Source organism: Rhopalosiphum padi, chromosome 2, assembly GCF_020882245.1.
Source record: "Rhopalosiphum padi isolate XX-2018 chromosome 2, ASM2088224v1, whole genome shotgun sequence".
NCBI classification, from domain to species: domain Eukaryota; kingdom Metazoa; phylum Arthropoda; class Insecta; order Hemiptera; family Aphididae; genus Rhopalosiphum; species Rhopalosiphum padi.
The window spans coordinates 38645142-38663014 of record NC_083598.1 but is presented as its reverse complement, the minus strand read 5'-3'; the positions used below and the strand labels follow the sequence as shown (position 1 = coordinate 38663014).

General features: G+C 27.1%; 4 protein-coding genes across 5 annotated transcripts; 2 read left to right on the top strand and 2 right to left on the bottom strand.

Moving 5' to 3' along the window:
• Positions 1–683: 683 nt before the first annotated feature.
• On the bottom strand, positions 684–4898 carry LOC132923502 (uncharacterized). Of its 2 annotated transcripts, none has more exons than XM_060987540.1 (3): positions 4471–4898; positions 1269–1536; positions 684–1187 (listed from the first exon to the last, which is right to left on the bottom strand). In XM_060987540.1, the coding sequence occupies exons 2-3, from the start codon at positions 1517–1519 to the stop codon at positions 902–904; spliced, it is 537 nt and encodes a 178-aa protein (XP_060843523.1). In that variant the 5' UTR covers positions 1520–1536; positions 4471–4898; the 3' UTR covers positions 684–901. The 2 variants fall into 2 exon arrangements, with proteins under 2 accessions (XP_060843523.1, XP_060843524.1); XM_060987541.1 differs by lacking the exon at positions 4471–4898 and adding an exon at positions 4262–4394.
• Positions 4899–5349: 451 nt separating this feature from the next.
• On the top strand, positions 5350–7005 carry LOC132923501 (geminin-like). Its single transcript, XM_060987539.1, has 5 exons — positions 5350–5738; positions 5848–5948; positions 6021–6154; positions 6251–6423; positions 6620–7005. The coding sequence occupies exons 1-5, from the start codon at positions 5697–5699 to the stop codon at positions 6734–6736; spliced, it is 567 nt and encodes a 188-aa protein (XP_060843522.1). The 5' UTR covers positions 5350–5696; the 3' UTR covers positions 6737–7005.
• A 2104-nt stretch (positions 7006–9109) lies between these two features.
• On the bottom strand, positions 9110–9929 carry LOC132923500 (mitochondrial cardiolipin hydrolase-like). Its single transcript, XM_060987538.1, has one exon. It carries the CDS (start codon positions 9770–9772, stop codon positions 9182–9184), a length of 591 nt encoding a protein of 196 aa, XP_060843521.1. The 5' UTR covers positions 9773–9929; the 3' UTR covers positions 9110–9181.
• Positions 9930–9948: 19 nt separating this feature from the next.
• On the top strand, positions 9949–14925 carry LOC132923498 (ATPase family gene 2 protein homolog B-like). Its single transcript, XM_060987534.1, has 11 exons — positions 9949–11024; positions 11100–11286; positions 11347–11543; positions 11626–11813; positions 11876–12093; positions 12200–12400; positions 12505–12614; positions 12690–12856; positions 12936–13026; positions 13090–13208; positions 14807–14925. The coding sequence occupies exons 1-11, from the start codon at positions 10332–10334 to the stop codon at positions 14838–14840; spliced, it is 2205 nt and encodes a 734-aa protein (XP_060843517.1). The 5' UTR covers positions 9949–10331; the 3' UTR covers positions 14841–14925.
• The last annotated feature ends 2948 nt before the right edge of the window (positions 14926–17873 follow it).

Sequence of the window (17873 nt, the reverse complement as noted above, 5' to 3'; positions counted from 1 at the left end):
TTATTATCAAGGACATTTTAAAATGATCATAACTAAAAAAAAAAGGCTGTGGGATAATAGGTCAATTCACTCTTATATCAAAACTAACAGTAGAATATTGAAAATGGTGAATGAAAATTTGCTATGTCGTTAGTGTCCAAGACGGAGACAACACATACGGGTACTATATCCTCTTAATTAATTATAAAATAAAAAAATATTGAAGAATGAGAAAATTGAGATTAAATATTATCAATACTCCAACAATGAAAATAATATAATTGATTACAATTCGCTATAATAAATTAAATACATTAAAATAGAGAATAACAATGAGACTGCTACAGCCTATAATTTTAAAACTATAAACGATTGATATTACAATTATAAAAGATAATGCGATTTAAAATTTAAATAAAATTAATGTTTGTGTACTATATATTAATTATAAAAATGTAAAATAAATAGTTTTTAATAATATGTATCTATATAACAGAAGAATTATTTAGATTTATAATATATTAAGATATTGTTTGTTTTTATAATTTGGAAGGTGTGGGGGAAAGCCCGCACAGATTTGAGCATCCTGAGTAATTTTTGCAACTCCTGATATGCTTCTCAAATTACGCCACTGGTCAATTGTATATTACATATGACTTTTGTAACATCACAAATATAGTGACAAAAATGTTTAAAATCATAAATTAAGTATAATTAATTTGTTATAATTTGTATTTATATCATAATTCAAAGTTAAATATATAATTGTAACTAAAATACAATGAGCCTATGAAAAAACTTGAGATGTTTAAGACCTGTAAGAAATTGTATAATATATAAAATATAAAAATAATAAAAGATAATTTAATTTAATTTAATTAAAAAAAAAAAAAAAAATTAATATGAATATAATAAAATGAAATTAAGTCGTCAAATCAATGCTACTGCATAGATTTTCTTCCTCAGATTCGTCATCATCATCATCATCATCATCATCATCGTCGTCGTCGTCGTCGTCATCATCTTCATTTTCTGCATTTAAAAGATCAACTTCATCAACATCATCCATTTCTTCGACTTCATCATTAGATTCTTCAGAATCTATACTACTCGATGACTTTTCATGCACTTCTAGATGCTTCTTTAGTGTAACACGCCTTGCAAATACTTTTTTACAAGTCTCACAAATATAATGAGTATCTTCATTTCTGAACAAAAAATAAATAAATAAACTAGCATCATGTTTAACAATAATTAATAAAAAATAAGACTATTATATGAACTATTACTTTTTAGGTGGATTAACTTTATCTCTTCTTGTTAATGCATTGCAAGTAATCAAATGATTGTTAACAGCATCTTCGCTCAACATACTTCTTAAGCACATTTTGCAAACCCATATAGTACTGAATGCAGTGGGACAATTATCGTATCTCACCATAGTACGAGGGCAAAATAGTTTCTCTTTTGGTTTGACAATCGGAGCTCTTACCTTTCTTCGTTTACGTGATTTACAATTCACAAATGGATTTTTTGACATCTTTTAGCGTAGAAATTCTATTGACAAAAGTTAAAACTTTGTAAGTATATTAAGAATAATATAATAGCTCATCATATACTTTACAGTAGGTGCTGGGTATAGGCCACTACTCACTACAATAGATATTATATTTAAATATGACAATAATCATTATAAGGGCTCATAAGTTCATGCACTAAAAAATGCATAAATTAGCATTTATTCATGCTCTAAAAGTCTAAACATTGCCAAAATATGCATGAAAATATGTACAATGTAAAAAAATCATAAGAAAATTTTATTTCAAAAACATCAATCCATTTTAAAAGTATTTTATTTCTTTTAGTTTTTATACACTTTAAAATAGTCAAAATAAATAAAAATAAGTAACAAAAAAGAACCAAAATATTTGAATAAATAAATATATATTTTTTTTTTTTATGAAATAATATGCACCAATAACTCTAAAAATCTACTATATGATAAATATGCACTATTAAACTATATAATTATTACTATTGTTATGAAATGGATTTGAATCTCAGTTAGCATGTTTTCCTGTATAGCAAAAATGGATGTGAATTTTTTTAAATATATGACAGAAGAACAAAAATGCCTCTGAACCTGCTCAAGGTGGGAAGAGCCCGTAAAGGATCTCAGAGAATACAAGAATATTCCAAAAAAGGTTGCATAAGAGAGCAATATAAAGTTTTGAGAGACTAGAAAGCTTAAATTCTGTTGATGTGCATATGAAAAAGTTTTTCTTACTACTAAAACAATACAAATAAGTAAATAAACTTTTTTTTTTAAATTTTATCAACACATACAATTTATCAACTTAACAAGTATATTGGTTTCAAAAGATTTCCACAAAATAATTTAAGTTTTATGTTACAAATCTTTGCACATTGTTAGTTATTATGTTTTTACACATAATTTGCATTTTTCTGCAAAAGTTTCATATTAAATTAATTTATTAGCGTGTATTTATTTTAAAATCTATTACAGTATTGTACTTGTATCTTACTTTTTTTTCTTTTATAGATTATAACCCATGACAACAGCTTTTGTTTTCTGTCTATCTCCCACATAATATAGGAAAAAAGATACTCCATATTTCCACGATTACAACTTTCTGGTTCAGTTTAGGACAAAAGCACCTATTATATATTTTATAAAGAAGAGTATTTCCTGTGAATTGATAGATTTTTACATTTTTTATAAATATAAGCATGTTTTAATTTAAAATAATTTTGATTATTTTTAGCTATTATTTATTTTTTCAAAATTTTAAATATTAAAAATCTATCCAGTCAATACACAGGAAATACTCTTCTTTATAAAATATATAATAGGTGCTTTTGCTCTTAACTGAAGCAGAGAGTCGTAATCGTGGAAATACGGAAGATCTTTGTTCCTAATGTTACTATATTATGTGGGAGATGGACAGAGAAAACAAATGCTAGTGTAGCGGCTCCTTAAATTAATAACTTAAAATGAACTTTGTCAAGTGTCAACACGAACTGAATGTCAATTGAAACATGCGTTGTTGGTTATTAAAACCTTTTACCAATCGAACAAGTGGTGTGGAGGCTATATGATAACTTTGTATTTTATGTGGTCGAGATGTTACTCCTAATGTGTCATCTCTAAGTCCCAGTTAGGTTAAGACTGCACTTTTGCTTGTCAACAAACTAGTGGAGGACAATCGCATAATATAACTAATATAACATAATATAACTTTTTATACATAAACTGGATGTTATATTGAAACTGTATATTTCCTACTTTTTTTTGCAAATTTTTGGAAAATAAAATATTTTTTAGCTAATTTAAAAATAAAGCGTTATTTTTGGGACATTCTGTATATAGTTTGTTTTCTTAATTCCTGTAAATCTGGGCCCAATTAGTAGCTTATAAATATCTAGCAGTGAGCCAAATATATAACATTAATGTCTCCCTGAATGTTATACATATTCAGTGCATGATGGGATGAGTATCAAATGTGGACTAATATGTAATCTTATTCAAAAAATGTCGAGTTAAAATACCATAATGGTATTGTTATTATATTAGTTATAAAAATAATCTGTCATAGAGGGTGTTTAGTCATATTTTTAGGTTGAAAGTTGAAGTATAAATCAGTCAACAAGATATTTAATACATATAATATACAAATATACCATATTATAATATAATACTTCTTCGTCTTAAAGTAAACTTATAATTAATGTTTAGTTGATTTAGAATTACACTTGTATAATTTGTTCTTGTTAGAAAATGTTTAAAAAGACTTATTTCATAAATTTTTATTTGAATATTATCATAATCAAAGGCAATAATAATTAAAATAAAAAATATATTCAACAATCATGCGTTATGGATCCGTAAAAATCCATTGATAAGTGCATTAATCAAACAATCAGCTATTAAGGATCACATATACCAAGGTAGCCATGGCAGTAGCAGTAAAATGCAAACCGGACTCAATTAACTTATTCACTGGTTTAGCATTAGCGTGCCAATATAATACTATAGACAGAGCATACTAGTATACTACAGATAATAGAATTATACAGCCACCATTGATTAGTACGAGGACGTTTAGTCTTCAAACAAAATTAAATAAGTATATTAGTTATAAATAGATTAATGAAGTCTGTATAGGTAAATCAATTAATACATACAATATGGTTATATGAAAATTGTTGTCAAAACAAGTGTATAAGTTATTACAAATACCACACGACACACACTACTTACAAAAAATTGACTAAAAAATTAAAAATGATGATACGTCATAAAGCGTGCTTTTTACATATATCAATAATAAATCTTTTAATTATACTACTAGTATGAAATAGATTCAGGAAGCGATAAATGAGCATTCAATGTATGTAATACGTACAAAGTATTAACCGATATCACTGATATCAGCGACTATATATTACTATTTTATTTTAAATACTTACAGTTTACAGACGCTTCGTATTTCGTTATTTCTTACCGAAGTACCGGACGAAAATGTAAAAATTCACTGACGCAGATCAAAGGTAACAACTCCAAACCATGAAATAATAAATTTATTATTAAGTATTATTATTATTATTAAGTTTATTATATCATGCTCCAAACATTGAGAATAAACAACAAAATAAACGTTCCGCGCCCAGTCAGTCTGTCACCCGGATTCCGCAAGGGTGGCAACTTAACCAAACTTCTGCGCGGCATCGGGCTACGAAACAATACAAAACGCATCGTCATTCCTCAACCGTCGCACGTGCTCGACACAAAGAAATGCTATATAACATTTTAATCTTATATATGATCTAAGATTTTAATAAAGGCTATAAGTCATGGAATAACGAATACTATGGTGGCCAACGAAAATGAATTATAACGTCCTAGACATGGCGGGACATTCCTGAATTTTAATATACTTGTCCCGCGTCCCGTTTCAATTCTTAGTGGGACGCGTGTCACGATTTTTTAATTATTGTTGTACAGCGTCCAGCTGTACTCCTTGTCTTACAAGCGACCGGGACAAAAAGTCCCGATTTTTAGTTCTTATAATTACTTTTTAAAGAGTATAGACTATAGGAAATACACTCAAATACCTATGTTCGTCTCTCTTTAGTTAAATCTTATCGTATAGATTAATATTTTATAGCAAATGCCTACCCAAATAAATATATAATATATATATTTCTTTTTTAGTTTCCTGAATCCACAAAATAGCTATACGTCAATACCCCGATATTTTTACAAGACTACAATTAAAAAAGTTGTCCCACGAGTTAAAAAAAAAACACAACCCTAAGTCATAATTGTCATCAAATACATCAATTGTCATTTGGTCAGCTGTATTCATCATTCCTTCAATCTTCTGTAATAAAAAAAAACAAGTATAAATAACAAAAACTGTATACCAGTGTGTCCAGCTGATTACCGACATTATTTTCTTGTTTTTATCTGCAAACAGCTCATACTGTTATGATTCTCCCACTTAAGATTTGTTGAATACCGTGCCGACTGCCGAGTAGTCAGCGCAGGCTTCAACATTATCAAACGTTTTTCGATTTCAAATATCTACATTCTACATTAAAATAGAATAAAAAAAATTTTCCTCTTTAGTGTTTAGCAGTATTCATTAATCGCTCACTATTCATCGTTTTGATAGTCGTGCAATAATAAAACGATGAAAACTGTTTCAGAAAATAATCGAATAATTTCGGACAAGGTAAATTTTGTTTTATAATATAATAAATCACAAAATCAAATCAACCAATCAACTTAGAGGCATTTGGTACTTAAATATTATGTTGAACTGATCAAATGGAATTTTTCAGGTGTCCAACAAAAAAGGTACCAGAAAATGCTTGAAAACGTTGCAACCGTCCGGCGGTGATAAAGAAAATTTGGTTGGGACTGGTAGAATTCATCAAAACAAGTATGAATTTATATTTAGAGATATTCTATATTCATAATGATATATTTGTATGTATAAATATGTTACATATAGTCCTGATCCTAAAATATTGAAGCCACAAACTAAGACTGAAGTAGAAGTTAAATCCAATGAAAAAAAGTCTGTAGTTGCAAAAATAAATCCATCCCTCTACAAAAAGTTAATTATTGAAGATCTCACTAGCACTGGTATGAACTTCCTAATTGCATTTTGTACTTCACACATTTTTCCAAAAAGTTATGCTGTGTACAATTAATGTAATCACTATGAATTTGCTGTTTTAGCTGGTCCTAGTGAAAAATACTGGGAAGTTATTGCAGAAAGGCGCAGAAAGGCTTTGGAAGAAGCTCTTGAACAAAATCGTAAATTACATAACATGGTTATGGCATTGGAAGACGAAAATGCATCTTGTAAAAAATTACTTGAGCAAACAACTGATCTCGTTGACACATTAAAGGTATATATAAAATAATTTATTCACACAATTATTATGCTAAACTAGAAACTAAAACAAACATTTTTATTTAATTTCCATCAAAGAATTAACTAGCTTTTCTATTTTTAGTTACTTTTATGAAAATCCAGTATTTATATAAAAATATGTTAACTATTAATTCATAAACAAAAATTTAATTATATTTAAACAATTATAGGAAGTACTCAATGAAGAAGATAAATCAATTGATGATGATGTCGACGATGACAATTTGTCAATCGACTCAAAGCAACCAAACAGCAACAATGATTTTTCCTGCAGTGAATCTGAATAAATTCTTTTTATATTTAACAAATAATTCATTTTTACATATTATTCAACTGATTTTTTTTGTTCCTACCAAGTAATAATTAATTTTGAATGAAACTTAATCATATCCATTTTTGAATGAACATTTTTTATGATAATATATATTAAACTGAAAATAATTATGATTTAGTTATTTTATAAATCTAAACTAAATTGGTTTACAATATATTATATACATTTAGAAGCAATAAACTAATTTTAAAGTTAATAAAAAAACTTAGTTTGTCTTTTTTATTTTTATTTATAGTTAAAATTTATTATTAGTTTACTGTGCAATAATTAACATTATAATATGTGCTGTATTTTAATTACTTGGTTTTTAATCGAAACATAAATTCTACTTACATTTTTGGTACACACGCTATGTTATAGTGGATACTTTGTCTCAAAAGAGGATAATCATTAATCACTTTTCAAGTATACCGATGGACGGCTCTGGTAGTGGCGAGCCCAAATTTCCCCCCACCTAATCTTGCTAGTCGACATTTTCTGAAGACAACATACCAACATTTATGACTAATATTATATTTGATTTGAAAACTGCCTAATAATATGGGTCATTGGTGGAAGATATCTGTAAATGGATAACAATCGGTTGACCAACTGATTATTCTCTTTTGAGTTAGTGTATAGTATATTACACTAAAATATATGGATGTATGCTTTTAGTAAGTCATAAAATGTAAATTTTACCTTCAGTCAAATGTAATTAGTGATTAGCTCTTAAAATAAGCATGTACATACGACATGCCTTTAGAAAGAAATTCTAGACTAAAGCACACATTTACATTTTCAATAATTGAACTAATGTACATCAGTATTAAATTTTTACTCTGCTCATTATTCTTGAATTGCTCCAATGTTATAACTAGGGCCTGGAAGTTCATGCACTAAAAACTATCAAAATATGCATTTAATTTCTTTACGTTAAAGTTTTTGGTAAAACTAATAATTAAAAAATAGAGGAAAATATGCATAATTTTAATATGATATAATATTTTGTATTAAGAGGGTGTTATACCCGCATGTGTTTCTCCATCTTACAAGTACATAACGTAGCAAATTTACGCTCAGCAGATCACGTTGAGCTCTGTTAGTTTAAAAATTAGTGTGAATCGACCTATTATGAAACTTGATGGTAAAAAAATTATCTATGTTTGTATGTTGGTTTTTCCACGATAGTTCAATTTTTTATCAAGTTATGCATATATAACATAGCGTAAATTATAAATGTTCATAACTCACTTAAAAACTTAATAATTGTAAAAAACCAACATACAAACACAGATAATGTTCTTACCATCAAGTTTCATAATAGGTGGATTCACTCTAATTTTTAAACTAACAGAACTAAACGTGAACTGTTGAGCATACATTTGCTATGTTACGCACTTGTGAGACGGAGACAACACATGCAGATGTTGCGGCCTCTTAACTTCAATAATTAAAATTTATCCTTAAAGGATTTTGGCAGGTTTTTAAATGGAAATGAACGGCGAATATTAGCCAACATATTCTTGTAAAGAGAAATGCTCCATTCCACATCAACAGAAGAAATTGGCGCGTATTTGAAATGTATGGAATTTAATTTGAAGATCTTCTGGAAGGCCATATCTGGATATAAATTAAATAATTTTAAATTATCAAAATACCTATGACCTTTAATTTTAATCAGGTTTTTATTATTAGCAACGTTTTTATAAGGACATATTTTTCAACAAATAAATTTTGAAATATACTCAAAAGTTCAACATTATTCATGAAATATTAATTTTAAAAAAACACAAGTAAAATGCAATTTTATTTTAAAATATGAATATATTTTTAAAAACTTCAAAATATCCAAAATTATGCACACTAAAATTTCATTTTTAAACTTGTTAGATTGTGATTCAAATTTTTAGCTCATCCAGCAATTTTTTGAGGCACACAATAAAAACATGCAAATGCATGAACTTCCGGGCCCTAACTATAACCCTTTATCTTTCCTTACATTTTATTATTAATTGTTTCTTTTAATTTAATTTTCTGTTGTTGACTATGGTCTTGGCATATTCCTAATAAAAAAACTGCCGATTTTAAAAACTTGATAGTTTTGTTTTTATTTGTTGGCCATCATTGAATAATTTTAAGCATAGTATATAATATGTATGAAATTAAATAAACATAACAATTCTTGTTTGGTAACCAATGAATTATTATTTATTGTAATACTAGAAAGATATGACTGGGGTAAAGAGACTATGTATCATATAGAGTTAAAACTTAATATTAGTTTAAATAATGATAATTGATGAATATATTTAATATCAGTGATTAAAAATTTAAATACAACATAATTATATAAGTATGATTACTATAACAAATTGCACATTTTATACATTACAATTTATAACAAATAATTCTAAAACTAATCAAATTGTTTCCATAACCTTTGAAATTCTTGTCTGAAAGGATTAACCAATTCACAATTGTTTGTAATGAATACATTTTCCCAATTTGCTCTTACTGACATTTTGGTCCAATTCATAGATCCTAAGATCACTTTTTTGTTATCGATAATAACAAACTTGTGGTGCATTAAATACTCATCATATTTATTCTTTTTAACTTTTTTTAAGATACCCATACTACCCAATTGCCAAGTAGTCATTGGATTATCTACATTTAGAATTATCTTGACATTAACTCCACGTTTATAAGCATCAATAATTGAATTTGTTAGTAACTCATGGTTTAACATGTACATACAGATGTCCAAAGTTGTTTTTGCTTTATTAAGGCATTCAATAATTATGTTTAGTTTGCACTCAAAACACTCAATGTTTTGAACTATGGGTGTTATAGCTGCTACATTGCGGTGAATATTGCAAATTGGCACGGTTCCATAGAAAAATATTACTTCCGTTTTTTCATGATGGAAATAATTGTACAAAAAAGTTGAAAATGATGCACTACAGCAGGCCAATAAAACACTTCCTAAGAAACGTACTATGGTCATAATTTTATGCAAAACTTATAAATTACATTAAATTTATACTTAATGCTCATAACGAATAACTGTATCTTGTAAATAGTTTACAATATTAAGGTTTAAAAAACTTTTTAAAATTTACACATTAAAATCAATTAAAATTAGAATATAATATAAAATTAATAAATTTAAATTAACTTGTAAATAACAATAACATTGATAACAGCTTATCAGCACACGTGGGTAAAACCTATGGTAAAATCGTAACAGAAAAAGTACTTCTGTAGTTCTGTCTTCTGAATTTTGTTATACTTCATACACTCACAGTTGACTACTTCAGTACTTTAATCATTTTAGGTTTATTTGTCAGTTTTTTTAACTAATGGCTCTCATTTGACAGTAAAAATGTATGCTAAGTAATAATAATAGTGTACATATTGTTTTGTTAATTTGGTTTAAATCATTCGAAAATCGGAAATGTCATTTTTATTCTTTTAGTGATCTAATGTTCGAGTTATTTATAATGTAACTATAATTTTCCTCTTGACTTACATATTATTTTATACTATTTTTATTTATTATCATTATGGACACAATATTTTTGTCCGCCATACCGGATTCTAAAGGTACGACTATGATTCAAAAATTGTACGCATCCGATACTATATTAGACAACAGTCAGTTCAACCAGTATGTCTTACTAAAAATATCAGACAATGCCAAAATATTGTGTAAAATAATTCCTCGAGTAATCTGTTCAAACGTATTTGCCAGTTGTGATCCAAGCGTTATTAAACATGCACCTCACAAACTAATCAATCCGTTGACAGTGAAGCTAGAAATGTCTATTAACAAAGAGCACATAGAACCAATTGGTGTTGCCAATTCTAAACGTATGGTAGTTAGTGTCGTATTTAAAGATGTGAAACATCAACATATTTGGTCCAAGAATCTTTTCAAGTTGGCTGATGCCATCAATAATTTATTGCGGTTATTTGTAGTACATAATGATTGTGTAGTAAATTTAAAAAGGCTTAAGTTAAAACAAAACTTTAATATTGATTTTATACTTGTACACAAGACTGATTGCAAAAACAATGCTGCACGTATTAATTCAGATACTACCATAATGGTTATTAAAACAATGTCTGCCATACAATTTTATCAGGCAGAAATTGGATTAGAAGTGCCACCTTTATTTGGCATGGAATCTCAAGTGAAATGTCTGAAAAGCATCATCAAAGCTGCAAAAAATGGCTGTAGTCCTTTGTGTAATATGGCAAGTATATTATTAAAAAATTTACATTAGCACATATTTTTTATAAAATATAATTTATTATTTTTCGTTCTTTAGATATTATTGATTGGTCCATCTGGTAGTGGAAAAACAAGGTTAGTTACTCATGTTTCCGCATCATTGAAGTGCATACTTTTTGACATAATATCTACAGATTTGGTAAAAGCTGATCCAGGTTCTACTGAGTCAGTTATTCGTGGCTTATTTAAAAGAGTACAGTTATTATTAGAGCAGGATAGCAAAAGTGAATAATATAGTTTTAATATAAATACATTTTCAAATTTATTAAATTGATATTTTACAGTTGTGTGTATAATAATGCTGGAGAAAGCTGAAAGCATGCTAAATAGTAAAAGTTCTAATGCTAAACGAATTTGTGCTCAGATACAAGATTGCTTAACTTCTATTAAAAATAGCTGTCGAATTATAGTCATTGCAACTACCAGCATGCCGCATTTAATTGATGCATCTTTTAAACAAGGGTCAAGATTTTCATATGAGGTAATTAGCTGTGTTACAAATGCCACAGTACAAATCCTAGTTATAATTGTTTTAACTTAATTCATAACTTTTCTATTTTTAGATTTATATTGGTGTTCCATCAGAAAAAGAGCGAGTAAAATTAATACAAGGCTTTTGTGGAATTTTAAATATAAATATAAAATCTAATATTGTGTCAGATTTAGCTAAATTAACACCAGGATACACTTCAGCTGATTTAGAATTAATTTTCAAAGAGATTCTTAATGAATCTAATTTAATTTCTGAATTGTATGTTAATCTTTAGTTTAAATTAGTATCAAATCAAAAATGTATATATTTATGAATTCCAGAGAAATGGGTATATTATATGGTACTATTTTACTTATTGCCAAGTACCCAGCTTCATCTTTGAGATCAGGAATTGGTCAAGTCATTACAAAGTCAGAATCTTGTTCAACTACAACTTTGGGTGGCTTAACAAATGTCAAATTAATGCTAGATGTTTGTATTAAATGGCCTCTTATTCATCCAAAGGCTTTCAAATATTTTGCAGTTCCACCTCCTAAAGGTGAGGACTAAAGTCTATATAAAAAGCATATTATGTAAATTGTGTACTTTAATTTTTTTTTATTTCACTTATCATTTGTAATTGTTTTGTGATATTTATTATTTAGGTGTTTTACTTTATGGTCCTCCAGGATGTGGTAAAACAAGCCTTGTACGTTCAATAGCTTCATCAGCTAATTTGAATGTCCTTACAGCAATGGCTGCCGAATTATATTCTCCTTATTTAGGTGTAACAGAAGCAAATATTTCACAATTGTTTCAAAGAGCCAGAGCTAATGTTCCAGCTGTATTGTTTATAGATGAGATAGGTAATAAACAGACTATTTATTATTTAATATATATAAAGTGTTTTCCTAACCTTTTACTTTTTTAATCTTAAAAATTAAAATCATTATTTTTATTTTTTTATTAGATTCATTAGTCAGCTGTCGTTCTGAAGGAAATAAAGGATCATCTGGGTTTGATGACAGAGTTTTATCAACGTTTTTGGTTGAAATGGATGGTATCACAAATGACACAGAAGTATTTTATATTTGAAATAATCAACATTATAAACATGTATACAATTATTTAAATCATCTTATTAAATATTGTTAGCATGGACAAGGAGTTGTGATTGTGGCAGCTACTAATCGTCCAGACAATATAGATACTGCTTTATTAAGACCAGGAAGATTTGATCGTCAGATCTATGTTCCTCCTCCACAAACAATTGAAGAGCGTTTTAACATACTTCATACTATTGTTAATAATCCTCAACAAAGGTATACAGTTTAACCAGTATACAATTTTTAAATTTGTATATACCTTTTGAAATAACTTAATATTAAATGTTTATTTTAGTATGCCACTTTCGGATTCATCAATTTTGAATGAAGTTGCCTTAATGACTGATAGGTTTTCAGCAGCTGATCTTGCAATTGTTGTGAAAGAAGTAAATATTGAAATATAAATTAAAAATTAAATAAATTATATTTTTACAATTTTTTTTTTAAAGGCTGGTCTCTCTTGTTTAACTAAAGATGGTCTTAAAACATTTACAACAGTTAAAAAAGAACATTTTGAGGATGCATTAGCTAATGTTAAACCATCATTATCTGAAGAGCAAATTTTATGGTATGTTCAGTTGTATTAAATATTTATCATTTATAATATCAATGTTTTTAATATTATATGTGCTTAAGAGGATGCCATACCCGCTTGTGTTGTCTCTGTCTAACTAACGTACATCATAACAAATTTTTGTTCAGCAGAATACATTTTGTGATGTTAGCTTTAATATTAGAGTAAATTTACCTATTATCAAATTTAAAGGTAAGAATATTATCTAGACAATGACATATGATTTTATTGATATTATTATTTTAAAGTGAATTATGAACATTTTAAAGTTGTTTATTTTACATAGCTGTAACTCACTTTAAAATAGTAATATCATTAAAAGCATTTGTCATTGTCTAGATAATATTCTGATCTTTAAATTTGATAATAGGTAAATTTACTCTAATATTAAAACTAACATCACAAAATGTATTCTGCTGAACAAAAATTTGTTATGATGTACGTTAGTAATACAGAGACAACGCATGTGGGTATTGCGTCCTCTTAAATATTATTAATATTTGATTTATATTGCAAATTATACTTCAGAAAACATTTTTCTACTTTTTTTCAAATTGAATGCTCAAAACTAGATTTTTAAATTGTAATTACTAAGAATTAGAAAATTTGAAAAATTTTAAAGTTAAAAATGTAAGAAAGTTGATATTAAATTTCATGACAAATTAAAATATAATATCAAACATTTTATTGAATAAATTGGTTTGTTACATAATTTAATTGATAGAATATTAATGGTTAATCATAAAAAATATATATATATACGTTATTTATGTATAGTCTATTCAAAATAAGACCGGACCTCGGCGGCCGAGTTGTGCGCATGGGCGTGGCTTATTTCTGCGGCTCGGCCTGACACGCGATCTATGGTGGGGGAGGTGCCTGACCGTCGCGAACGAAAACTGGTCGCCGCCGAGGTCCGGTCTTATTTTGAATAGACTATAGTATGTTATTGATATGTGCGTATAGGAGCGCTCTGCTATTTCTTTTACACAATTATGGTCATTTCATATTTACTAAGCACTTAGAAAATTACTTGTATTGAATTCCTTAAAAATAGTTGATATAAAATTCCCTTAAGAGAATGTAACATCCACTTGTGTTGTCTCCATCTTACATTTACGTAACATAGCAAGTTAAGTTCTAGAGTCTAGACTAAAGCATGCATTTATATTTTCAATAATTGAACTAATGTACATCAGTATTAAATTTTTACTCTGCATACCATCTCATTGGTTTTCTATTTTTGTCGACAAGGCTCATTATTCTTGAATTGCTTCAATGTTATAACTAGGGCCCAGAAGTTCATGTACTAAAAACTATCAAAATATACATTTAATTTTTTTTACGTTAAAGTTTTTGGTAAAACTTATAATTAAAAAATAAAGGAAAATATGCACAATTTTAATATGATATAATATTTTATATTAAGAGGGCGTCATCACATAACTTGATCTTCTAAGTGTAAATTTGCTATGTTGCACACTTGTAGGACAAAGACAACACATGCGGGTGTTGTGTTCTCTTAAAATGTTAATTTAATTATACTATTACAGATCTTTCATAATCTCTCATGTTTGTATTTTTGTTCACAGGTATAACAACTTTTCATCTCGGCAAAAACAGTAAATATTTTGTTTTATAAAGAATTTGAACTACTATTGTTATGTAAATAATTACAATACTTGAATATATATAAAATTTTTTTTTTTTTTTTTATTCAAATATATAATCCATTAACTATTCCTCTTAATTTTTAAAAAGTATATACTATCTAACCTACTATTCTTGACTTTTTTTATAAGTATTTTTATATGACTACACTGAGTACATATTTCTAGTCATAGTTAATGTGTAAAAATCATAAATATATCATAAAAAAAAATAGTTTTTCCGACAGGATATAAAAACAAGTATTGTTTAATATACAGATACTAACTATATAATGATTAATGATGAATGACAACTACCAATAACCATTAGATAAATCTCATAAATAAATAAAGGAATTATAAAAATACTTTTAAATGAATCAAAAATATATTTTAACATTTTAGATATGATTGATTAATTTTAGTTTTCATTGGATGCTTATTCTTGACCTTAACCAAAATTTATGAAATAGTAGCATATAATAATATATTAAATTACTGTTTATTGATACTTTTTAAACATAAGTTTTATTTTTATTTAAATTTTAAATACATTTTAATGAATTTTAATCACAATCGTAATATTATGATTTACAAAACAATTGTATTTAACATCCTTAATTTAAAAAAAATGTATTGCAAAAGTGATTGTCATAATAGATTTTAAAAATTAATGTATGTAAATACACGCCATATTGTATAGATAGATACCTTATACCCACCTACAGGGGCGGCTTGCTATAAGAATACTAGGAGTGACTGCTCCTGCCCCGAAAATGGGAAAAAAAGTTTTAAGTTTAATAGGTTTAATCATAATTCATAACAGAAGATTGATCATTTAAGTAAAATATAAGTGTAACTATATGTCTATATCATAAATTATAAAAATTAATAAAAAATTTTACTTAAGAAGAACCTAAAAATATTACATTGGTCTTAGTAAATTTAATTTGTGAGTGGCTTGTTTTGAAGACTCAAGCCGCCACTGCCCACCTACCTAAATACTAAATAAAAATAGTTATACAATGTTTTGAAATGAAAAAAAATATATAATCTAAACTAGGCATGATATATTGCCATATTGGTATACAATTTATAAAATTTACCTATTGTCAAGAACAGGCAAGATACTTAAAACTGTATACAGAGTAGTTCTTTTATCATTATACGCTCATTATTTAGTCAAGTATTGACTTTGTTTCATTTATTTTCAAAATATTCTGTATCATGTTTTTCTCACTGTATGACATTTTTATTTAATACTAAAACCACTATCAACTTTTGATTTTCAAGTGGCAACCTACATTTAAAATGTATTAAATTAATAGGGATATTTTTTTTTATGAATAAAATTATGTATATATTAATGTTTTGTCAAATTATTATTTTTCGTTAATTTTTTTAACGAGATATAGTTTTTCAATGTTGGGTGGTTTTTGATTTTTCTACTACTTATTGTTTCTGAAATAGATAATAAAAGGGACATATTTTCATTTATAATAAACTCATTATTGATTATCAACGCAGTGATAAACTTTATACCTGTAAATTGTAATTATACCATACCAACTCCTCACAGCCATAATAAGTACTAATAACCTGTAGGATGAACACCTAAAAACCTAAAACCACTTAACTTTGAGCAGCTATAACTTCGTTATTACTAATGGTTTAATGAAAAATATTGATTTTAACGTTAAAATTCATAAAAAAAAATAGGCCAATGACATTTTATATATAGGTTACTATTTAAAAATAAAATGTTTATAGTGGTTTCACTATTAAATAAATGGGTGAAAAATAAAAATTTCATACAGTTTTAAAAAAACAAAATATTTAAAAAAAAGACAATACTTGACAAAATATTGAGTGTATAATGATAAAAGAATCACCATCTGAGTGGTTAGAGGCTGCTTGTTTTAAGAATACTAGATATTTTAAAATAGGTATATATTTGAACTAATTATGCACATTTGAAAATATTTCGAATTTTTTATTTTTAAAAAAAATATAGATAAAACATTTCATGTTTAATCAAAAAGCTTTGAATTAAATGCGGGGTAGTACTGTTATGTATTTCAAAAATACACAGGAAATAATAAAGCACTAGGTACTTATTTTTATAAGAATTCAAAGTTCAGATTTTTATTTATGTATTTATTTGTCAAAATCGCGAAAATATGAAAATTATTTTGAAACCAAAAATCTACAAAAATAGGAGGTTATGTCTAATTTTCAATTTTAATTGCAAAAACAAAGACCCTAAAATTTATCGTGATTTAGGCGATTTAGCCATCATCTGAAATTGATCTATAATTCTATACTTAGTTCAAATAATAGAATATAGAACTATAGGCCCATGAACACTGGCCTATTCAGGGGCGAAGTGAGAACCAAATCCAGGCTGGGAAATTAAAATTTATCCAGGCCACCCACCAAAAACTACGCTCGAATTTAGTTTTTCTATTTACCTATTTGAAAACTATTATATAAGTAGATTTTATTTGATAACTATTTATTTAAGTAGCAGAGGCGGATTTATCTTTTTTTACGGCTATAGGCACCAACAACTTACTGCTCCTATAATAGGTGATGAATAAGTTACAATACTCCCTCCAAAATACCTACTCTAAATATTAAATATATAGACAATAGTAGACAGTAGTGTATTGTCAGAATTGCCATGCTGTTTCTTACCAACGTGTTAAATATAGTATTATCAAAAACTGTTTTCTATATACATAGTATATTTATGAGTTATGACTATAAATTAAAATAAACTAGATAGGTATACTGTATACTATATACGATATACAAAAATATAAAAAAATAAAAAATTATTAATTATTTTTCGTAAATATAAAATAATTAATTTTCCAATTTTTTTTATAAGTTTGATGTTTTTTAATAAAACACTACAAAATTCGACGCCCCGGCCCCGCCTCATTTTGCCGCCCTAGGCAGCTGCCTATAGTGCTTAATGGGAAATTCGCCTCTGTTCAGTAGGTAT

Bases quoted from the DNA above. Each gene is read 5' to 3' on its own strand.
- LOC132923502 (XM_060987540.1), bottom strand. From the start codon at position 1,519: ATGTCAAAAAATCCATTTGTGAATTGTAAATCACGTAAACGAAGAAAG. The intron at 1,188-1,268 runs GTAATAGTTCAT...TTTTTTGTTCAG, and splicing joins AAAGTTAATCCACCTAAAAA to AAATGAAGATACTCATTATA.
- LOC132923501 (XM_060987539.1), top strand. From the start codon at position 5,697: ATGAAAACTGTTTCAGAAAATAATCGAATAATTTCGGACAAG. The intron at 5,739-5,847 runs GTAAATTTTGTT...GGAATTTTTCAG, and splicing joins ATCGAATAATTTCGGACAAG to GTGTCCAACAAAAAAGGTAC. The intron at 6,424-6,619 runs GTATATATAAAA...AAACAATTATAG, and splicing joins ATCTCGTTGACACATTAAAG to GAAGTACTCAATGAAGAAGA.
- LOC132923500 (XM_060987538.1), bottom strand. From the start codon at position 9,772: ATGACCATAGTACGTTTCTTAGGAAGTGTTTTATTGGCCTGCTGTAGT.
- LOC132923498 (XM_060987534.1), top strand. From the start codon at position 10,332: ATGGACACAATATTTTTGTCCGCCATACCGGATTCTAAAGGTACGACT. The intron at 11,814-11,875 runs GTATGTTAATCT...TATGAATTCCAG, and splicing joins TCTAATTTAATTTCTGAATT to AGAAATGGGTATATTATATG. The intron at 12,615-12,689 runs GTATTTTATATT...AAATATTGTTAG, and splicing joins GTATCACAAATGACACAGAA to CATGGACAAGGAGTTGTGAT.